The sequence below is a fragment of the Engystomops pustulosus genome, chromosome 9 (genome assembly GCF_040894005.1).
Source record: "Engystomops pustulosus chromosome 9, aEngPut4.maternal, whole genome shotgun sequence".
NCBI classification, from domain to species: domain Eukaryota; kingdom Metazoa; phylum Chordata; class Amphibia; order Anura; family Leptodactylidae; genus Engystomops; species Engystomops pustulosus.
The window spans coordinates 32,906,749-32,931,279 of record NC_092419.1 but is presented as its reverse complement, the minus strand read 5'-3'; the positions used below and the strand labels follow the sequence as shown (position 1 = coordinate 32,931,279).

The window sequence follows — 24,531 nt, the reverse complement described above, 5'->3', positions numbered from 1 at the left end:
AGGTTATGCATTTGCATTTTTGATGATTTAAAGGGGTTGGCCACTTTTCCCTCATGTAATGTGTGTAAGTGGGAGGGATATTAGATAATTTAACAAAATAAATCCATTAAAAGTTTGCACCTCTTTCCTGATAGGTAAAGTGAAGTCTCCTGTCTTTTACCTCATCAGTCAGACATTAAAAAAAAACATGAAGTGGCCAACCCCTTTTACGATTTTCGGGAAATGTCTTTAGCAAGAAGTGGGAAACTGACTGTGGAAGGCCCAGTGTCAACCCAACACAATAAAGACCCTTAAATGATGGACACCCCTGCCAGAACCCGAGTGACCTTTATGTAACTCCTCGGAGATGGAGGGGGCACCACTTGTCTCTGTCCTAGGACCTAAGCGGTAGCACATCATTGTTGGCTTTCTGCTTTGAAAACCAAAAATGATAATGCAGAAGTGACCTTGTATAATAAAGTTCTCATCTCACCTGATGGTATGTTATCCTCAGACTCTCCCTGTTCCCCCTTCTGGTCAGGGTCTTGTCTGTCAGTGGATGCATCGGGTGGTACCATCAGGTTAGGATGTGGAGCAAAGATGGCGGATGTGACGACTGCATTATGTGCTGCAAGAGAAGGAAATGTGAAGTATGTTAGATAAAATCTAATCACATATTCCCATAGTGTGTATGTGTATATATACACACACATATATTATACTATATTATATATAGTGATTCCTGTACATTACTACACTTGGGGGCATTGATGATGGATGTAAGACCATATACCATACCTTTTATGCCCTCCCAGAAGTCATTGCGGTCTCTTCTTACAGAGGTGAATTTGCTTAGGTCATGGTATGTACTCCAGATATACACATATTTATCTTCAGAGCCGCTGACGATGTATGTGAAATCATGGCTGAAAAAATATAGAACAGACCCATTATAGTGTTACATATAACAGTATCACATATCACCAGCACTGGCCACAGTGTAATGATCAGGGGAGGGAAAATCCGAAAACGTATGGATTGACTTTGCCAATTAAGGCCGCCTTGAAGGAGTGTGAAATCTTACAGCCATTGATGCTTCACTGGGGGATTCTGGGAAATATGCAAACAAGTTTTCCAGAGTGGGATAAGGAAAACATTGCCTCTTTAGCAACCTTGTATGGCAGCTCCCTTAACATCAAGCATGACTTTCAGGAAGCTTAATAACATGATGTAGGATTAAAGCCAAACCAGTATATCTATTCCAGAAGGAACAGATTCCCAACTTTAGGCCAAATTCACAGGAACGTAGCACAGCAGGATCACAGCGGCACCTGAGAAACATGGCGCTTGGAGCCGTATTCAGGGGAAAGATAGGACATGTCCTATCTTTCTCCCGGCAACGGAACGGTATGGTGCCGCACGTGTGCTGCACCGTAACGCTCCATACGGCGCCCATTGCCGGCCTATGGGGGACGTATACCCGACGTATATACGTCTCTCAATGGCCGTGTGAATGAGGCCTTACTCAGCGCTGTTTTGATGTGTTTGCATCTCATCAGTTTAATGAAAGGCTTTTTCCTTCACACCGAAGGCCAGAACGCCAATACACCTCTCATAACCCAGTACTTTATGGTTTAATAATTAACCAAATATCTAGGTATTTAATGAAATATTTGGAGGTGTTTTGGCTTATAGAGGGAGATCTTGGGGACCCCACTCCATAATGTTCATGCACTGTTGCAATGGGAAGTCTTTAGTTATTTCCAAATTATAGTCATTTGATTGCACCATAAAACCCTTGATGGCCCAAATTTCAATCCCGATTTTCCATCTATGACCCAGTTATTTGTTTCTGTACCTGAAACTGGCTTTGATTTGACTGCTGCTATTGACACAGCCTTTGTATTTCATGGATAAGGATAAGTCTCTCAGGTCATACAGCCGTATTCTGGAATCATTAGATGTTACCAAGATCTAAAGAGTTACAAAACAAGGCGTTAGACATCGCAAAGACGCTGTGAATACGTTTTATCAATGAAAACTAAAAGCCAGGACATTGCACCTTATTTTCCCCAGGTAATGGCTCTATTCCAGTGATTTTTCTACCGACTCGGTTTCGCCCCCTTGTGGAACGCACATGTATTTGCGTGTGATATTTCAGATGCTAGGAAATGAGAAAAAAAGGAAATCCAACAAAAATGTAAGATTTCAGGGAAGACAAATCTTGTGATACATCCCATTGTCACAATCCCAATACATTTAGTGATACATTTACTAATAACTTATACCATGTCTTCACTTGTTGTGTACTACCAGTCCATATCACTGTATACACAATGTAATATGTATTCATACATCAATCCTGTCACGTAGTTGGACTAGCTAGAAAAAACAGGCACAAATTAGGAGAATGCATCTGAAATTCTGGACGGCTAATTTATATGGAAGTCCAATCACTAAGATTTGGAAAGCCCAGGAGATCCCTCGTTCATACGGAATTTGTTTTCCAGTACATCCATTCCTCTTAAAAACCAGGGACACAGTAAGCCGCCCATTACCTCAGTGTCATAGAAGATGCATCTCCCATCGTATGTGCCGATCACAGCATGTTTGCCGTTCTGACAGAAATTGGCAGCGGTAATGAGCTTCGTCTGCCCATCAATCTCATTCCACAAGGCAACTTTTTTGTCCGGAATGTTCCAAAGCCGGAGTTTCCCATCCAAGGATCCGCTTAAGAAGTATCTGTCATCCTGAAAGAAATGAATGGGACTACTTCCAGTTTTGTGATCAGCTACAGTATAAGGTCCCACATCAAAAAGAGGAGAAAAAGAAGGACGCAACCCTAGAGTAAAACGTTCCAATGTGAATAGAGGCATACAGAAGACAGATCTATGCTCTCGCCTTGTTTGGATGAAAGGCTGGCATAGAATAAGGCACACATGCAGATGTAGCTGCCGTGTCCTCTTTGTGTTTGACTCATATTCTATGTGGGGGATATGAGAATGATCTATAGAAGGGTCTACTGCGATGAAAACGATTATCAGTCTTTCAGCAATAGGGACTGAAATGGGGAATGAACCAAATTCTGGAACCATGTACACGGTCCTGTATCCTCATCCACTCCGGACGACTGATAATCCTCTACGTCATACTAGGCCCTACCATAAACAACTAATAAAAACCTGAAGTTGAACATGACTGATCCTCAGGCCGCATTTTATAGAAGAGGAGGAGTAGGAAAGATTGTACACAGTGTCCTATCTACAGGCAGCATGTTATAGAGCAGGAAGAGCAGAGAAGATTGTACACAGGGGTGGAGGGGACGTATCATACATTGGTGTACCATGCGGCAGTGTATGCCCCAAACCCCAGATCAATCAGGAGACAATGACCTAGATTTTAGTGTCCTATCTGCAGGCAGCCTATTATACAGCAGGAGGAGCTGAGCAAATAGTACAGTGTCATATCTACAGGCAGCATGTTATAGAGCAGGAGGAATTGAACAGATTTTACATGGTGTCCTCTATGCAGACAGATTATTATAGAGCAAGAGGAGCTGAGCAAATTGTACATGGTGTCCTATCTGCAGGCAGCATGATGTATAATCTGCTCAGGGCCTCCTGCTCTATAAGTGTCCCATCTGCAGGCAGCATGTTATAGAGCAGGAGGAGCTGAGCAGTTTGTACATTGCATCATATCTGTAGGCTAATATTTTCTGTACGAGGCACCTAGAAACACAATTCTTTAATACTGCATAAGCATTGTTTTAGGTACCCCAGAACCGGAAATGCCCACTGTTCCAGTAAAAAAAAAAAAAATGATTTCTATATACAACACTCCATTCCCGACTAACAGTGGATATTTCTGTTTATGGAACACAATCCTGATGTGATATTAAAGGGCAGATTTCGTTCTTTAACATGACACCAGAACTGCATTCAGAAGATATATTTAAATTGTTGCCCTCTCCATTCTGTTGGCTGGAGGTAGAATGGTGAAGGAGATGAGAGTTTGGAGAAGAACATGCAATCTCTGCATCTGTAGCTGAACCTAAAGAAGGTGACTGATTGATGTTTTACATATTTTAGTAAAATTTTATTAAATTTTAATACTTATAGGGGATAAATCTAAAAACAAAAACCCTGTGCTTTTGTATCAGACGACAATCTACTTCTTCATCTCTTTCTGGACTGGTGCGATTTTATTTTTAATTTTATGGTTTCGTCAAAGTGCTGAGAAAAGGGTGAACCTTCCTTTCCATGATAACATACAGTACAAATTCCCTTTCATGTTCCAGATTTAAATCTGTTCTTCCGCTCCCGCTGCTACAAACTATAAAACATAATCATCTCCCTGAACAATTAGCAAAGCTTTTATAGTCACTAATAAAATGAACAAACTCCAGCCGGGAGCAGGCAGCGTGTTAACTCGCGTCACGCACCGAAGAGCAATAACAAAACTGTATTTTACAGCAATTAAAGGGATGAGGAGCTGAGCAATATACAAGATGATGGTAAATGCAGTGATAACGCAAATCCTACACAAGGCAGATTTTAGGCATGGTGGTAGGCTTTCATTGGCATAAAATGCAAAAATATTAATAGAAACGCATTAACCACTGATGAGGGAAGCCCTGATATGTGTAGATATGTTACACCCTTAAAGCTCCATTAACCTTTTAAGACTGAAATCGTCTCCGACTCTTCTACACGTGGGCCGAGGGTTTTTTATTAAAAAAAAAGTGGTTTTCCAGCTCAAAATGTGTGTTTAAGAAAAAGGAGTATTGTATATAATGACAGTAAGGCATGTGCCTGGCTGGTCTATGCACTCTATGGGAGTTGCAGGATACAGCTGAGTGATGCTCTTAAAGGGGTTCTGCCACAAATTAAAGTTAGGCCCGATCCAATCTGCAACTTCTGTTAGCTCCATTGAGATGGAGCAGAGCGGTCATGCGTGGCCGGCTGCTCCATTTCTCTCTGGGAGCGACGAGGGGTCCGACTGGGGTAACTGGGATCCCATCGAACCCCATCGTTTTCGTTATCTGTGGGGGTCTCGTCACACATCCAGTGTCTCCCTCATTCCTGAGGGAGGGGGAATGAGCTGGAACACTTTGCATATACTTTGAAATACTGTGATAGCAACTTGACTATTATTGCACTAGGCACTTGATTTATATCAGTTTTATCATGTGCTATACTTAAAGTTATGAGCAGTATTAGTATTTTATGAATTTTGGCAGCCCATCAATATACAAATTTTTTTGTAATATAGGATTCCCAGGTGCATTGTCTATGGAAGTACCAGGAATAGCTGATCACAGTGCTCTGAAGTCTCCAACACTGCCTTGCAACTGATGGGGTGAAAGGTCACAAGCTCCATCAATTAGTAAAAACGGGACCACTGTTCTCCAGCCGATGGTCCGACTGGTGGAACCCCCAGCATTCGGACCATCAGCAAGCAACCTGTTATCCCCTATACGGTGAATAGGGGATAATTTGGTACATCCATGCTTGCAGTCATTAGCAACATTCTGAAAGGTTCCAGATACAATTGTTTCTATGTGATCACACAGTAACCCTATGGGAGCAGTGTATATGTGTCCATCATGTGAGGTGTAGAAAGAACTCTGTTCAATACGAATAAAACGAGAGCGACTTACCCTTGGATGAAAAGCTATTGCTGTAACAAAGTCTATATGCTGGAAACAACACAAACACTCCCTCCTGGATATGTGCCATAGACGGACTGTCTTATCCATGGATGAGGACAGTAAGAAGTAATTCTGTGGGGAGAAGGTAGCAATTATTCTCCGGAGTCAAACAACATGTGTTGTGGACTCCAGCGAGACGGTGTCTACAAGAGATCATTACTAGCCGAGGCCGCAGCTATAATCGTATCCATGTGATTTGTGTCCTCTCCTATAATTATCGAGCGCAGCTACTTTTACAGACAAAGAATCACAGTTAAATACAGGAGAGTAGAAAGCAGCTTATGGCGTATTGATCTAATACTGTCCTGTTCAATACACATTGTACTTTATGGAGGGCGAGTTGCGGCACAACTTTTCCTTTGTTACAAAGTGCAGTAAGAACGAGGGCACGAGAGGTAGAAGTGGGTGAATTAATGACTTCTTGGTGTATATTTACATCAAAGGCCAACTTTCTACTTGTTACCTGCTGTAGATTTTAAAGGGATATTTCCAAGTAAAATTCCCAATGAATAGCAGTGCCTGGTAGCCATTTGGTTGAAGGGGAGTTCCTGTTTCAGCAAATAAATGTGATTGTATAATCAAAGTCACAATTTTCAAATATAATTTCTGCACCTATTCATCGCCGTTTTCTAGATCTCGGCTTGCTGTCTTGCTATAGGAAGCTTCATTGTGTACTGGACCAGGGACTGGATTCAAACCTTACCCCAGTCATGTGAAGTCACACAGGTGCACGGTGCATTATAATCGGAGCTGTGTGTTATAACAAGCCGTGCACCTGTGTGACATCACATGACCATGGATAGGTCTTTATCTATGTGAAGTAAACAACAAAGCTTCCTATAGACTGACAGCAAGCAGAGACCTAGAAAACAGTGAGGATTTGATACAGAAAGAATATTGGAACATTGTATAGCATTTCATGATTCTCTTTATGAAATGGGAACCTATTTCACACTATTGGGTGCACTAGGTCGCTGCAATCCCATCAAGGCAGGTTTCATCAAGACATCTTAACACTACGCAAACCTCCTAAGGCAGTGGTGGCGAACCTATGGCACGGGTGCCAGAGGTGGCACTCAGAGTGCTCTCTGTGGGCACTCAAGCTCAGCACAGAGTTCACCAGACAGGACTCAAAGAATCTAACTGCTGTTCCACTCAAGTCAATATTTACTAATCTCAGTGCTATTTTAACCCTTTTAATCACCAAGGAAGCATCTCATATGCTTGGCACCTTAGTAGCCAAGCATGCATGAGATACATGCTGGATTATAGGATCCATAACTTTGGATCCCTGGCACCTAGAATCTCTTGGAACCTTGGGACTGAAGGAAAAGCGAGAAGGTGTGGAGAAGACCGGGTTATCTTTGAAGGTCCTCCTGCTGGCACTACGACTCTTCCTGTACTGCGGGACCCTGGAGAGAAGCTACAGTGATAGTCTGTATTTGCTCTCCTGCTTTCAATTGTATCGGTTTCCTCAGGAGGAAGGTATGATTGAAAGTTATGGGAGAACAGTTCAACAAATAAATTAATAAGTTACTACTTTTACTGGCACTCTGTGATAAATGAGTGGGTTTTGGTTGTAGTCTGGGCACTCGGTCTTTAAAAGGTTCGCCATCACTGTCCTAAGGTTTGCACAACCGCTGTTCAGATCAAGGTGTGGCAAATTAATAAAATTCTCCAGCAATTATTCTATGGAGTGTGCGAGATACTTTTCACTTGAGGGCGATAACATAAGTAGTGGTACAATTAAGTCTTTGGTACAATAGGTAAAAAGTAGAAACAAAACTGCACATTGTGTCTATGTCTGATCTCCTTTCACTTACTTTAGACCAGGACAAATCCAGAAGATCGGCCGTGTGTCCTTTATATTTACAAAACGGCACCTGGCGGAAGGGCACATTTTTATCATCGGCATCCATATCATCTGCTCCGCTGTAGGCCTACGATGCAAATACACACAGATAAGCAGAAACCTGTAAATCCGACAGCATATAAAAGAAACCAGCAAGAATTCTTCACCCTTAATGTGCAATCTAACAAAAACCATAAAAAGCTGCAATTCACCTGGGTGACAACGCTGAGTGACAAGAGAATAGAGGATAACTAGTTCGCTACTGGGGGTCTGACATCTGAATGGAGGCACGTGCCCTGCCACTACCTGAACTTTCTGTAACACAGACTGAATTAGCCAAGTACATCTCTGGGCTCTGAATGGAGCATTAGCGTGCGTGTCCGAAATAAAACTTCATTAAAAGGAAATCTACCACCAAAATCCATCATAATAATCCAGGGACACCTATTCATAGATCCAGGCACTTATATTTGCTATCCATGGCCTCCTTCCTTCTAATATCAACTTTTAAAATGATGCTAATTGCATTACCGCCCCACCTCTCTGCTTCCTCAGCACTTCCTCCTTCCCCCTGCCCATGGTAATCCAAAACAAGGGGAGAGTGAAAACTTCTCCTTACACCAGCGGTTCTCAACCTGTGGGTCGGGACCCCAGTGGGGGTCGAACGACCAAAACCGGGGGTCGCCTAAAGCCATCGGAGACGCAATTTTATTGTGTTTTTACTGCGAGTTGCATGGTTTGGGGTCACCACAACATGAGGAACTGTATTGCGGGGTCACAGCATTAGAAAGGTTGAGAACCACTGCCTTACACGGTGTAATAGCTTGTGAATCTGCAGCATGGATGGACTCGTGTACCATTCGCAAAATCTTCATAGTTCACAAGTATAATTTTAATAGTTGATTTTAGAAGGAAGGAGGTCATGGATAACATATACAAGAAACTTACCACAGTCACGGTGCCTGGATCTGTGAGGAAGTTTTAATGTTTTAAGACAGAGACTAGTAACACCTGTGGTCATGACCAGTGGGAGTCTCATCACCCCCCTACAAAAGGTTATCCCACATACACAGGACAGCTCTAAAACAAGACCCAACCCCTTTAACTAGCAAAATGGAGTAGGAGGCAGTACCATTACTATACAGATATTAGACATACCGCATCAGTGTCAGATTTGGAAGAATTAAGACTTTCCTGAGATGGCGATGGAGAAACTCGCCCTGAAAAAGAAAAGTTGTTCCAAATTAATAAAGTAAATGATATAAAAAGTTGCAGTATGTGAACTACGCGTTACAGTATCAGTGCTGGCCAATTAATCAACTACAATATCGGTACTGCAGTTTAGTGGGGAAGCAAGATAGGTCAATATGATGTGGGCAGTGTGTGCGGCCTGTGACAGGACACTCTGGGATTCAGGATCTGGGAACAGCCATCACAGTGTATGGAGAGCCAAACAGCTCTGTACACCATGTAGTGGCCACTTCTGGTTACTGCAGCTCAGTTCCCATTTAAGTGAATAGGGTCTGAGTAACTATAACCGGCCACTATATGCCAAGCTTAAAAATATTACGTGACATGCCAAGAAAAAAAATAGCTCTATAATTAATTACATCGTCTGTAATAATTGAAAATATTCCAAATAGTTTACCTTCTGTGTTGTACTTGATTCTCATATTATTGAAGTAATCAAATGCGTTTTTGAGAACCCATATCCGCACAATGTTATCTTGTCCGGCGGAGGCAAGTAACCTTCCACAGTGTGAAAACTTCATCGTCCATACGGCGCCCTGAAAGGAATCAGAGTCGGTAGATTTTAGATATAGATCTATGTTACCAGGACGACGGGTGTACTCAGATAAAAGCAAAGCATTACCATATGTTCTCCGCTTAAGTCTTGCACAACCTTGATTTGCTCAAAGTCATATGGACCCTTGAAGCCATGGGCGGCTTTAAACTTCACAGGCCTGGTGTATGGCATCCCCTCGTCATCACTGGATGATGGGTCGTCTGGATCGGTGTGAAAAACTGAGGACAAAAGAAAAATGACATTATTTTAAATCCTACTACATCCCATGCAGATCTGTGCACTGCCCATGTGATGTAATGTCTCTGCTCACCTTCATCCCTGACACTCTTCACCTTATTTACTGCCCGCTCACCATACTCTTCCGCCAGATGTTTTGCTCTCTTCACCTTCTTTCCCAAGAATTTTTTCAGCTGTGTCCTTCAAAAATTAAAAAAGGGCAAAGTTATAACATTGCAAACAGCTGCTGAAAGCAATTCACAGCAAATCAAGATTATAGGCCAAAAGAGATCAAAATGAGGGAGGACCCTGCCTGGGAGGTAATAAAGATGGTTTAGGAGTAGTTCCATATATACTTTTATAACCATGATATGCCAGCTTTCATCATCTTAAAGTACCATATTTTTCAGACACACCCCATATTTTAAAAAAACTTAAAATACATTTGATACCAATAATAAATTTCAAGTTGGTCACAAACAAACACAGCAGATACATCCCTGCTACTTTCATTCAACTCACTCACAGCTCCGCTACATCCATTCACTCACTCACAGCTCCGCTACATCCATTCACTCACTCACAGCTCCGCTACATCCATTCACTCACTCACAGCTCCGCTACATCCATTCACTCACTCACAGCTCCGCTACATCCATTCACTCACTCACAGCTCCGCTACATCCATTCACTCACTCACAGCTCCGCTACATCCATTCACTCACTCACAGCTCCGCTACATCCATTCACTCACTCACAGCTCCGCTACATCCATTCACTCACTCACAGCTCCGCTACATCCATTCACTCACTCACAGCTCCGCTACATCCATTCACTCACTCACAGCTCCGCTACATCCATTCACTCACTCACAGCTCCGCTACATCCATTCACTCACTCACAGCTCCGCTACATCCATTCACTCACTCACAGCTCCGCTACATCCATTCACTCACTCACAGCTCCGCTACATCCATTCACTCACTCACAGCTCCGCTACATCCATTCACTCACTCACAGCTCCGCTACATCCATTCACTCACTCACAGCTCCGCTACATCCATTCACTCACTCACAGCTCCGCTACATCCATTCACTCACTCACAGCTCCGCTACATCCATTCACTCACTCACAGCTCCGCTACATCCATTCACTCACTCACAGCTCCGCTACATCCATTCACTCACTCACAGCTCCGCTACATCCATTCACTCACTCACAGCTCCGCTACATCCATTCACTCACTCACAGCTCCGCTACATCCATTCACTCACTCACAGCTCCGCTACATCCATTCACTCACTCACAGCTCCGCTACATCCATTCACTCACTCACAGCTCCGCTACATCCATTCACTCACTCACAGCTCCGCTACATCCATTCACTCACTCACAGCTCCGCTACATCCATTCACTCACTCACAGCTCCGCTACATCCATTCACTCACTCACAGCTCCGCTACATCTATTCACTCACTCACAGCTCCGCTACATCCATTCGCTAACTGACACACACATAGCTCCGCTACATCCATTCCTTCAGACAAGGCTCTGCTACATTCATTTACTCACACGAACACTCCCCAATGCTACATCCATTTGCTCTCTCACACATAAATAGCCTCTTCTACTTCTCTGGCCTGGAAGCAAGAAATGGTTTAAGGACCTTGCAGTGATGCAGAAAGCATGTGATTAGTCACATGCTTCGGCCCTTGTAGGCAGCCACATGTAGGCCCTTCGGTAATTTCCACATCAGTTCAGACAGGGACAAGGCAGTGCAGAGGCAGTACTCTATGACACTGGGTGAAATGCTTCATCAGAACTTCACCCGATATCCAGGACAGTAGTCAGGGAGTGCTGGATCCTTCTGACCTTTGGATTTTGAGAGATTTTCTTGCTAAAAAGTATATCTTCTAGTCGGAAAAATACTATAGTAGCCGTGGCTGGCTATGTTACGGAAACTATATCAGGTCCAGATGAACTTAAGGGCATTGATGTTTCCCCATAATTAAAACTTCAGTTGAAAAACAATCATAGTAGCACAAAAATAAGCAATAAAGCGAGCACCGCAAAGATTTCTAGGAGCCCTATATCCTGGAAAAAAATTCCAGTTCTAGATAGAAAACTGTTACATTGTTGCAAAAATGTGTGTCACGTATTCTACAGAATATGGCGCTAACCTGCTGCGATTACAGCCCCCCCCCCCCCCCCAACAAAATGATAATAAAAAAACCTTTAATTACGTTTTCTGCTTTAGTTTCCCTCCATCCGTGTCAGATTGATGGGCTTGGAGCTTTTCTTCATCGTCAGACTGTGCAGCGTCATTACTAAAAGAGCAGGAGAGGTTCATCATCAATGTAATTCAATAACAACGTCTTCTTTTGTATTAGATTACTTTTGCTGGATTATGGTGTCATTGTGAAGATGTATACTGAAGGATTTACAAAGCATCAGATTCCACGTGTATTCCATAAATCATTACAAACTTAAAAAGATCAGAAAGAATCCTTTTACTAAATGTGTCCATGATAAAGACAATAGTTTAGGCACCATATAAACTTCTACTTTCCTCTACGTAAGCCAAAATATACATTATTGTAAAATAAAAGGGTTTCCTAAAGAGCAAATGTTTCCTTGTAGCGGCACCCCTTCACTTTAGGATAAGGGCCATGGAGAATATTTCTATTATAGTTGGACTTCATATGGGGTCTCCCGTTGGTACCAGTAATCAAAGGTCCCATGCATATGGAACATAAGAACATGTACTTACCCTGCTCTGGCTTCAATGTCACACTAGTACTTCCGCTTTCGAGCTTTGGGTAGGACCGGCAGTTCTTGGAGGGATGGGATCGTTAAAGGATCTACCTTAACTTATGACTAGACAGGTTACTTGGACAAGGGACCTCACTTCCATTTTTCAGGGAACATCACTTCCTGCGTTTTCGCCTGGTCTAAATTGGCCTCTAATTGGATGAAGTGGATCCTATGCCCATCCCAACCCTGAAATTCTAGTCAGGTGTGGGGTCTGAAGCCAGAAATTCTGGGGCAACATAGGAAACAGGAGCTGGAGCCAGGTAAATATTCATATTAATGGAAAATCCCTTGAATTGAGCACAAAGGAACTAGTAACAAATGCAATTCACCCCCTACGCCTATATGTTACATAGACGCAAACCTTTGCCTTCTATGCAGTCATTTATAAAGGTCATCTTTTGGAGTTGGCACACGGACATGGGACAGGGGAGTCCCCAGTTATGGGTCCTCCTACATTACACAAAACCAAGAGCAGCTCCCGTTGTGGTTGAATTAATTTGTCCTGACTATTTATCCATTCTTTGTTTCATGTGCAGGAAATATGTCCATTTTTAAAATCGGATCATATGAATTCATTTTCGAAAACACATTTTACGTTTTAAATTTTGAAGACAAAACCACAACAAACAAGCCCAACTCCCCACCAATATAAGTCTATTACTAGCTCTGAAGCGCTGTCTTAAAGTGTGAAGACCCTGCCCCCGAAATGTCTTTTGCCTTATCAGTGGCCACCTATACCATACCGTTTTAATACGGCCACATTCTCTTTAAAAGGAAAATATGGTCAATCATTTGAATGGCTGTACTGCCCACCGTATAGTGTGCCAGCCGGCATGGCTTCCTATGGAGAGGAGAGGGGAAAGGAGCCCTCCCCCACCCTCCAGGTACAAGCACATGGCCAAGTCCAAGTGTCCTAAGACAGTATTCATAAAACTAACAGAAGGTCCTGGAAGGTGGATTGGCCATGAACAGATGAGATCACATGACTCCATCTCCAGTCATTTTATGGACAGAAATGGCAACAAATGACTGGAGATGAAGGGTCATGTGATCTCTAATAGTCCATGGCCAATCTACATTCCACAACCTTATGTTAGTATAGATAAATACAGTCCTGGTAGGTAGACTGAAGATCACATGACCTTCCACCTGCAGTAATTTTATGGACAGACAGGTAAAAGGCACATCTGAACCAGGGGTGCAGAACTGTTAATAGATGTATCTTGGTAAATTACCTAATATCCCGCCCACCTCTCAACACAGAAAAACTTCACGTAACAGATATGATGGCCATATTACGCATTTCCATGTTGCACCTGTACTTGGCGAGATCAGGGGCAGAATGGTAAAAAGCGACAACCTGCGCAAATAGCCAACATGTGGACAGAGTGCAATCGCCTGTTCCTTCTCACCCCCGACATCAGGGTCAGGTCGTGGTATGGGCCGGCCTTACACTTTTCTAATAATAATGAAGAATGGGTTTTCGTCATAAATTCATTAGAGCCGTCCTCATTCCATTATATTCTTGTCCATTCATTTCGGAGACACTACATGGAAGCTAATGATCAGGTAATTCAATTCCTAACCTAAATAGTGGAAGTCGGTAATGACATTAGAGGTTAGTCTCATGTTACCTGTAAACATTATACTGAAATATGGCTTATTGGGAGATCAATATGTATTTTTATAGCCTCCGTCTTGCTGAGTAATGCTAGGATAGACTTACCAGGGCAAAACAACTGATTTATTTGATCATGACGGGGAAATTTAATATGGAGACAAAATTACCTCTTTTGTGTGCAATAAAATAGCTTTCCTCTGCAGTATAGATCAGCAAAAAGGAGGATTTTGCAGATACAATTATTTCAAATCAGAAAATAACACGGGTACACAAAGTTGTAGAGATGAACAAAAATGGGGGAAAAGTATGCGCTGGAATAAAGTGACATGGCTTCTGACGCACCGCCGTATGCATGCCGTTATCTGCATCTCGTTTTGGAGGGATAACCAGACCGACCAACAAAAAAACATACGACATGCAGATGATGGCATTGGGAATACGCAAGCCAAAAGGTAACTACTTACCACTGACCTGTATTGGGCTTTGTTCTGGCTCTTGGGCTCCTTTTGTAGAGATAAGAGGGCCCGGTTTTGGTTATCCGGCTCTGCCTAGCCTGCGCAAGTTGCTCAATAGGCTGTGGAGCAGCCAATCCGGTAGCTTTATGTTCCTTGCAACTAAGCATGGCTGTGATTGGCTAGCTGGACACTTGGCCAATCTCAGCAATGCCTAGTTGGTAGTGGTGCAAATGATCAGATTGCTGAACCTAAAGATTAGGTCCGTTCATCTCTAATCCTCTACTCTTCACAAGTAGATGATCATGCAGTGCCCCACCACCAGGACCCGCACTGATCAGTTTCAACTGGTGGTGATTTATCTGCAGCAAAGGGGAGGATAACGTACAAATGTAATTCAGAACAATGCAGGTCCTCCAGAGAGAAAGGTATTTTGGAGATGTTGTCATCTAAAGAACCAAAAATGAGGTTCATGCATAAAAGGATCTCCCTTCTATTAAAGGAGTTTTATCAACTTTTGTTATCTCCTAACCTCAGGATAGGGGACAACAATCTGATCAGTGGAGGATTCCGAATGATTACGAGAATGTAATCCTGTTCTAATTAACTTTGGCTCTTTGGCACTCCCATCCACAATCTACGAGAGGGACGGTGATAGCTGAATGTCATAAAGCTACGCAACTACCACCGTCCAGAATGGAGTGGAAGGATTCACTTGCCGTTTTATTTGTGTAGTAAAAACTGGACCCCACACCTGATGTGGAACTGCCTTCGATTAGGGAGATACTGGCAAGAAGAAGTGTTGCAACACAAATATACCTTAATTGGGATTAGTGTGTATTCTTGGGTATGTATCAGACATCTATGTAATGGAGAGTTACAACCTAGCAATACTGTGACTGTTATAACTTGCCTGTAAATTGATAGCTTTCCATTGGAAAGATCCTCTCCCTCCTACCATCCTATAAAAGTAGAGTTAATCTCTACGGCTGGAGAAATTTGCATACAAAAAAAAAACAATGCTATACAAAATTCTGAGGCTCTGTGGGGCCTGTGGTTAGACCATCCAGGTCTGGCTTCATTGACACTGGTGAGAAGATGGTGTATTTCTAGCAAAAATGGCTCTTCCAAAAGCCTTGCCCTGGCTTTTCTTATGTTAAAGCATATTATTATACCTACCGTTACTCTTGACTTGTGTTTCAATTGTAGATGTATTGCGGTGAGCACTTTTTCTGATGTCTATAATGGGATGGTAGTATTCTAATGTGTCAATAGGGGTATATTTAAGGCCATGGACATATGCGCTCATCTGGGGAGGGATGGAATAGGGGTTTCAGATGTTCGTTTGCATTGCGTTTGTTATAAAAAAAAACCTCAAATAAAAAGTATTTGATTAAAAAAAACAAAAAAAAAATGGACCACATTTTTTTGTGATCTCAGGGGTCAGACTCTACACCTATCAGATTGTTATCTCCTATCCAGTGGAATCAAAGTTGATAAAACTTCTTTAATTCATAAATAAATTTAAGCTATGCCAGAAGTGTACTAGCAACATCTAAATCCTTCCTTTGAACGCCTGCAAAGCTTCAATAAAGCGATATGGATTTTCCAAGCTCAAATGACCGGTGATTTTGCACAAACCTATCTATTAAGGAGAAAGGAGGAAGTGCAAGTCTTTTGTAGTGAAAGGAAAGCATTATACTGTATACAGAGCAGCATTAAAGCCTCTTGTGGTTTTGTTTAATAGCCACATTCAGTATAATGGTACTGAGCTTGTAATAAGCACAGAGGCCATTGAATTGACATTATCAGGGGTAGTTTATGTGTTTGTAGGGATCCCGGAAGTTCTCACTCAAACAACTGAACTGAATAGCTTAAGCTTGTGCTTTAAAGAAAAGGTTAATTTCTCAGAGAAGTATTAAAAAAACCTGCAAAGATGGAGTATCTTTGGGTAGGATACCCCATCACTTTATGATTTGTTGCTCTACTACCTGAATGCTGCACCCTGCAAACTTAAAGAAAACCTACCATGAGGGATCTACTATCAGAAGTAGATGTGAAGGTAGATTCCACCTGCTGCCTCTGCCCTAAACTGTAATTTAATAATCCTAGAACATAACCTAACTTGTTAAAAACTTTTGATTTAGTAATAGGTAAAGTAACTGCAGAGGCTACTGGGGTGTGTACTAGCCTGGCCAGGCAATGGGAGCTAAGGCTACTCCACGCCCCAGTAGCCTCTGCAGTTACTTTACATATTAATAAAATAGGTTTTTAACAAGTTATATTAGGTTCCAAGATTATTTTTAAATTACAGATTAGGGCAGAGACCGGCAGGGGGAATCTACCACCACATCTACTTCTAAGGGAAGATCCTCATGGCAGGTGCTCTTTAATGGGGCAGCAATGCAGTTCCCTAAACAGCATCCTACAGATGCAAGTGAGGAGAGGCAAAACCAACGATGCAGTCCCTATCCGATCCCTTCTGATCATAAAGTAACTACGTATGGTTCTGAAAGAAGCAGCAAGCATAGAGGCGGCAAAAGACAAGGGCGGAATAGGATATTTATTAGGAAAACTAGAGATGGGAATGTTTCCTGGACACTGGGCTGACCCTTACCTGACATATTCCTTAGTCCTTCTCATGATATGCAGAGTCAGTGGGTTGATACCAGTCGGCAGCTTCTCCTCCGCTAAACTCAGAGGGATTTCCTCTCCAGTGTCTAGATTTTTGATCATTACGCTGGCCAAAATCTCCTGCAAAAAATTAGACACAGACAATATTAGCAATTGACTATTCAGCAAACACATATTATATCAATATTATATAATATACTTGTTTACATTGGGCAACCTCTAAGGCTATATTCACACTGCCGTTGCCCGCCCGTACCGTACCGTAGAGGGCAACGGCAGTGTACGGGGAGAGGAGGAGGAGGTGAGCGCCTCTCTCCATAGCAACCTATGGCGCACGGCGCCGTATTAAGGAAAAAGATAGGACAGGTCCTATCTTTTTCCCGGGTACGGAACGGTACGGTGCGTGCGCCCATTGCTGCCTATGGGGGACGTATATCGGCCGTATATACGTCCCCCATAGGTTAGTGTGAATGTAGTCTAAGTCTCATATCCAGAATTTAAAATTAAAGAGCGGTCAATACGTAAAATAATTTCCACCAAAGCCACTGATTTGTAGCCCCTAGTGTGGAGATTTAATTACATGTTTTTGCTGTATTTTAGACATGTACGGCATATCCCCACAATATCCTATAAATGTCCTATAATATCCTATAAATAAAAAAGGTAGGGGTGTCCCCAATTCTGAAAATAGGACCAAGCATATGGATGTAATATACTTTGGATAAGCCATAAATCACATTTGGAAAGTGTCTATGATAGGAAACAGGACCTGTGGAGCCCAAGTTGTACAACAATTCGTATATCAGCAGGCTTTTATAGATGGGCCCTTTAAATTTTGTGAAGGACAAAGGAAGGACATGGAGATAGATGAAATCTTCAAAGTGGAAAATAATCATTGAATCAATAGATGGACGCTGCCAAATAAAATATCAAGTGCAGAAAGCAAAGACATTGTTAAATACACATTCAAAGACATGGGGGCTGAAATCAACGAGATGCGGGTACAATAATGATCCAACAGCACAATTCTTGATAGAATGGACATCCGGCTCCAGATGAGGATTGCACACAATGGAATTCAGTGTATGGGTCCCTCGCTTTGATGACTAATTAACCCGTTGATGATGTGAAGTAGACAAACATAAGCAGGTGCTTACTTTGATGGTGAGGGATTATTTTATACACTCATATGCTGGGGTCAATGGTGTATTTATAGAGAATGTGCTAGTGTACTCCCCATCGCTCTCACATTGTGTGATGGTGACATCCTAGTTTGGTCAATTTTTCACAAAATGGGTTTCCAGAAATTAGCTGAGGGGTGTAAAAACTGGTGCAGAAATGTAACATCTCAGGTGACACTAGGACTACATAAATGCATGGTGGGATAGCGCTGGGACTCAAATCTGGCGAAGCTCTGAACAATATCATATGATCTGAGACTCTGTCAAGGGCTGAAGAGTAAATAGATAAAATCAATACACAACAATGGGGGGAAAAAAGTGGAATAAGCGAATGTGTTACGGAATAAAGCGACTACCATGGTCTGTAAAGTGAATTCATACACTTGCAGCCAAAAGAACAAAACTTAATCTAATGTACCCGAATGTAACGTGAATCATGGTGCACATGGAAGGAAGAGAACAAACATTACCTCATCTGTAAGCTCTCTTCCTGAGTTAGAGCGGGGTCTCTGGGGACCAGAGCTCTCGGCTGGTGTACTGGACAGCTGCCCATCCGCTGCCTTTCCATTTTCCTAAAAATAAATAAATAAAATATTATATTATAGGCAAGAATTAGTATTTATTTTTTTGCTGAAAGTAGGATAAAGGTTTGTAAACTTGCTTAGTTTTATCCTCAAACAATGCACTTCTTTCACATTATTATTTGTTGAAAATCCTAAATTGACCTAACCCGCAATTACAGGAGGATAACAATCCAACACATTCTAATACAAAACTTCGCACCCTGACCCGAGGATCAATGTGTTTATACCCAATGCAAAAGGCACGGTCCAATCCTAGGATCAGTCAGAGGAACTTTATAGGTTGTGGTTTGTGCTGACTCAATGGCAGATGTTGGGGTACTAACCTGCGCAGTCACCACTTTGTCTCCGCTCGTTGCACTCGCCAGATCCAAGGACGGCTGTGAATCTCTATGTGACCCCTCTGCCATGACGTTTGGAGACAGAAGGCCTTCAGCGAGAAAGGCGTCCTTTGTAACTAGAAAGTAACATCAATGTTAGTACATGAACACAAACATTAAACCCCAAGGTATGCATAAAAAAGAAAAAAATCCAGGAAGAACATGAACCATTGACAATGGGTGCACAGGGTGTAAGATGTTGGAAGATCAGTGTCGCTTGGTCTCATTCTACAATGTAATTGGCCTCTGTACATGGAGTCTAACAAACATTTTGTATAGTTCATTAAAAAGTTAACTGTGCAAAATTCACTGCTCTACAACTTTAATGACAAATGACAATGTCTCTCGGGCAGGGTGTGGGAGAGAGTGGGTGTAAGCTGTAACACACAAGAGGCGTGCATAATTTGGATTCGAAGGAGCGCCGAGCAGCCTGTCCAGCACACACAGTAGCGACTGGCACCTATTGGCATATTTCTAAGAGTAATTTTACATTTTTTTGCCGATATCGACATTTAAAGCCTAATAAAGAGAAGTTCCATTATAATGAAGAAATGCCCAACACATACATATATTTAGTTTAAATCATGACTAACCAAGTGGTAGTTTTCCTTTAACGCAAGTCAGGCTGGTGCCACATACCCACGCTCACTCCATAGGTGGATTCCATGGTCCAAAAAAATTGCCCAATACAGAACTCTTTGCATTACAGTGAAATATGATGCAAGGAGTCCCTGCTCCACCAAAAAAGCAGCAATGTCCTGTAATCATGCGGAAGAAGGGACTTCATGTATCATAGTGATAAATGATGCAAGGAGTCCCAACAGCATGTCCGGTACGCAAAATCCTGCCAGCACATTGGCCGTTTTCCAGAGATCAAGCAACAGATTGTGTAGCAACAGCCGTAGTTATTTGAAGGAGTGATGAAGGTTGGCAGGGGGATTTTCAATTCCAGTAATAAATGAATTGGGGAGGGGTGGGGGTTGAGCACCATATGGGTGGGAGAGATGCATCAATGCAGGCCTAAAATGAAATATGACAATTTAACAATAGCATAAATCTAAAAAAATTGAGGTGTAGACTCACATTCCAGTCCTGAAGATCTTGGGCTCTCATAATCGTAATCGCCTTTCTTCTTACGTGGCGGTGGTGCCGGTCGGGCAGGTGGCGGCGGTCTGGGTGGGGGGACATTTACAGGAGGTGGAGGACGTGTTGGGCCAGACTTCTTAGTACTTGCGACGATATCAGGCTCAACGTTAATCTGTCGAGGAGGTTTAGCAGGAGGTAACTGCTCTATGATTTCAGACCCAGAGGTTTCGATGGACAAAGGTTCTTTAGACTTCTCCTCCGCATCCTCCTCTGGCTCATATGGTTTGTCCTTTTCGCTAATATGAAGATCATCTGCCAAGTTTATAATATCGGCAATTTTAGATGTTTCCACCAACTGATCAATGATGGGGATGGAGACATCGGGCATCGGAGCAGCTTTCGTCTCTGTAAAGTCCTCAACTTCCTGATGACGAAGGTCCCTGTGATCATCATGAAAGGTTGTCTCCGTGACCACAAGTTCAGGGATGTTGTTGAATTGTTCTAGATTTATTTTTCCAGACGAGCTTGCAGAGTTTATAGTTTCCACACTTTCAGGAGGATTGGGGCTCTCCTCTATGGCACCCGATTTCTGGCTTTCTTCAATGATGCTATCGATAATCTGCAATATTAAAGCAATGGACATGTACACATGTATCAAACATATACATATAAAGCATCTTCTATATAGAATAGAGTATATAGTCACAAAGTTTGCACATGAGCCTCAAAGGGTTGAAAAAAAAAAGGCTGATTTCTCCCAAAAACAGCGCCACACCTGACCATGTATTGCAGCTTAACAGTATAGAGATGAATGGATTTTCGTTGCAATTCCAGGCATTACACATAGTCAGGTGCTGGTTTTGGAAGAAGGCAGCCATGTTTTTCAACTGTCTGACAACCCCTTTAAGACATTCAGAAAAGCAGAAACATTCCATAATGTAGTATAATAATGACCCGGGCCAAGGCCCTTTACATGTGTCCATGTGCCTCGTAAGAGGAGTAGTATCTGGCATTGGCAATGGGAGCGATAGAAGACACCGCAACCGAGATAAAAGCCAACAGGGTTAAGTGATAGCCAGGTAACAATTAACCCATTAATATTGGATGTAATAATTAAGGCTGAATTACTCATTACCGTCTCATCCACTTAGCTGTGTCACAGAGCTTCCATTATTTGGACGGTTTCTGAATTTTTTTTATGAGCTTAAATTTCAGAGGAAAGTAGAAGAAGCTCTGTGTATACCATCACAGACTATGGCTACACAGTAACCTAGTAATGACAGGTTATATCTGCTGCCTCGTCTGAGAGCAACATATAATAATGGAAGAGAAGACCAGCTCTATGATACATGGGATTTATATGGATTGGGACAAGAGAAAATCCTAGCAGGACTCCTAATACAACAGTGATTGACAGCGAGAGCCCCAACGAGCCAGCCCACACAAACTGTGATTGACAGAGTCCCGATGAGCCGGCACACACACACCGTGATTGACAGCAAGAGTCCTAAAGAGCCGGCCCACAAACTGTGATTGACAGCTTCACAATGACAAAGGGAGAGCCGTCAACAATTTTGGTGTGGTGATCAGGACTCAGTGTCGTTTGAAGGATTCCTGCCAGGATTTACACAGCTCCATATCACCATCTATTATACACAACACGATTACCGTATATACTCGAGTATAAGCCGCCCGAGTAGAAGCCGAGACTCCTAATTTTAAGCTGATGGTGGGAAATGCATTGGTCACAGCCTCCCCAGTATATAGTCTGCCAGCCCCCTCCAGTATATAGCTTGCCATATATCGGCTCTGCATTCACGCGCTGTCCATCGCAGGCACCATGACGTCAGCCGCTTGCTGACATCATAGTGTGTGCCGATGCCGGTGCACATACCGTATTTTTTGGGCTATAAAGGCGCACAAAAAATCCTTTAATCTTCTTAGAAATCAAAGGTGCACCTTATAGTCCAGTGCGCCTTATATATGAACTATACTTACAGACAGCTGCCTTGAATTGTGCACAGGTCTGCCACCTGCTGGTCATTCATCCTTACAATCAAGTGAGCTTTATAATCCGGTGCGCCTTATATATGAACCCAGATGTTTTAGCAGGCATTTATTGATGGTGCACCTTATAATCCGAAAAAATAGGGTAGTAGAAAGTCAGCGAGCAGCTGGCGTCACGATCCCTGCGGCAGACAGCTCGGGGACACGGAGCCAAGGCCGGAGCATCGCTGTATAGAATAGGACCTGCTGGGGGGGGGGGGGGGGGTGTTGAATGGTGAGTACAATGTTTGGTTTTTTTCTTGACTCGAGGATAAGCCGAGGTGAGGTTTTTCAGCACATTTTTTTGTGCTGAAAAACTTGCCTAATATTCGAGTATATACAGGACAGAATAAATCTCTTTAAAATTACCATATTCAAGTGGGGGCAACTCAATTACACAAACCCCTTTATCATTAACTCTTTACTTACCTCTTTTGAGTCATCCGGCTTTGGTTCCGTGGTTCCAGTTTCTGGCCCGTTGTTTTCGGAATGTGCGACTTCTTCCTGCGAAAGCCATACAGGATTTATAAGAGCGTTATAGACATACAAGAACAATGTACAGGTAATGGGTAAAAATAATTAGAGATCTGTAGATCCTAAGACTGCCGTACAAATTCCTGCCTAATAGTACGAGTAATACCTTACACATACAGCACTAGGGACACTACAGCGGAGGTCCGGATGTACTGGAGGTGGAAGTGGTATAATAAAGATACAACAATGAAAACTTGGGCTGATCAACGTTGGGCCAATGGAGCGATTATCAAAATTGACCATGGTTCCAGATATAGCAATACCTGGTCTGTTTTGCACATGACTAGCGCATTTTCGCTTGGTATGTTAATTTATCCTATGAAGACTCCTATTTATTATTTGGAAACTCATTGACTTTTCCTTTAATTAAATCCACAATGACTATTAAATGCATAATGATAAACCACTGAAATCAATACCACTGTAAACACCAGAGAAGATTACAGAGAATGTCGAGAAACTTTTCAGGAGTTGGGTCTCCACTTACACAAGGAGAAGGATTTACCTTATCTACATCACATCGCTCCTATATACGTACATAGGGAATAACCCTTTAAGTAACTCAGAGGTGAACATAGCAGAAATTTTCCTATGGGTTTGCTTCTAAGACATGAAGAAGTATTTAGGACATGGAGCTCTGCTAAAGATCACCGGTAAAACCAGAAGGCCATGAGACAAAGCAGACGCTGGATTATGGTCCCTGTGTATAAAGTGCTGGGGCTGCATGTTACTAGACGCTATGCAGGTCTGGGAACCTAGGCAGATGCTTTGTGTTTTCCATGTAGTAAACCTTGTTTGTGGTTTCTCATAGTTGCTAAAAAAAGAAACAAAAAAAACCCAACAACTTCAGCTCAAAGATGAGGATAACCATGGAAGCAAGGATGAAGAATACTACAACTATCAGGATAGTTCATTCCCAGCTAGTACCAAACTCTTTATCACACTGGAGCATCCAAAAACCCCATGGTATCCAGTTGTGCCCTCCATGAAGATAGATCAAGTGAGTGTCCATTGGCACTGATGGGTTCATTATAGCCCCAATACATCCTACATGGTGGACACACAATTCTAGTAGCAGTGCTGTACTATGGTGTATACTCAAGGCTTTCAGGCGTAAATCCAAGCCCCATAACCAATGCCAAGATGAACAAGACACATACACAATATCAGTACAGGCCCTAAAGAGATAGTAAAGCCTTACCACAGTGTAAGGGTGTGAACAGGGGTTAGTACAACAGCTGCCATATCCCAATTATAATACAAAACTGACCAAAAACTTTTCATCCAAGTGGCAGAGCTGTGAGCCGCCTGGGGCTTCCAGACAAAACTATTCGGACAGTTAATTGGTCAAATAAAAGATGGTTCTGGCTACAATGTGATGCTTAGCTAGACTTGGTATTTGTGCCAACCCTGGGCGGCAATGCTTCATTACTGCCAGAGAGTCCAGGCAGATAATGAGAGAAAGCCGAGCCCAGTTATCAATCTACTGCATTAATTGGGTCCCAGGAGAACCAAGTCCAGTGGCCAAAATATATTCGGAGTAGGTTGTTCTGTAACCAAGTTATTCCCACTACATACAAGCCGAGTTTTCTATGAACTGTATTTAAAGGGAACCGGTCACCACATTTTTAAATAC

The 24,531-nt window shown here is 42.5% G+C and overlaps 1 protein-coding gene across 1 annotated transcript in view; it reads right to left on the bottom strand.

Moving 5' to 3' along the window:
- The window catches only part of WDR44 (WD repeat domain 44), a 54,391-nt gene that overhangs the window by 982 nt on the left and 28,878 nt on the right, over positions 1–24,531 (bottom strand). The window contains exons 3-19 of the mRNA XM_072125786.1: positions 22,791–22,865; positions 20,313–20,934; positions 19,176–19,306; positions 18,739–18,840; positions 17,071–17,207; positions 11,810–11,893; positions 9,659–9,765; positions 9,415–9,566; positions 9,190–9,328; positions 8,700–8,761; positions 7,513–7,629; positions 5,639–5,761; positions 2,538–2,729; positions 2,042–2,143; positions 1,838–1,953; positions 778–905; positions 473–607 (exon numbers count right to left, since the gene is read on the bottom strand). Of these exons, the coding sequence (XP_071981887.1) occupies positions 473–607; positions 778–905; positions 1,838–1,953; positions 2,042–2,143; positions 2,538–2,729; positions 5,639–5,761; positions 7,513–7,629; positions 8,700–8,761; positions 9,190–9,328; positions 9,415–9,566; positions 9,659–9,765; positions 11,810–11,893; positions 17,071–17,207; positions 18,739–18,840; positions 19,176–19,306; positions 20,313–20,934; positions 22,791–22,865 (2,524 nt within the window). The remainder of the gene's footprint in view (positions 1–472; positions 608–777; positions 906–1,837; positions 1,954–2,041; positions 2,144–2,537; positions 2,730–5,638; positions 5,762–7,512; positions 7,630–8,699; positions 8,762–9,189; positions 9,329–9,414; positions 9,567–9,658; positions 9,766–11,809; positions 11,894–17,070; positions 17,208–18,738; positions 18,841–19,175; positions 19,307–20,312; positions 20,935–22,790; positions 22,866–24,531) is intronic.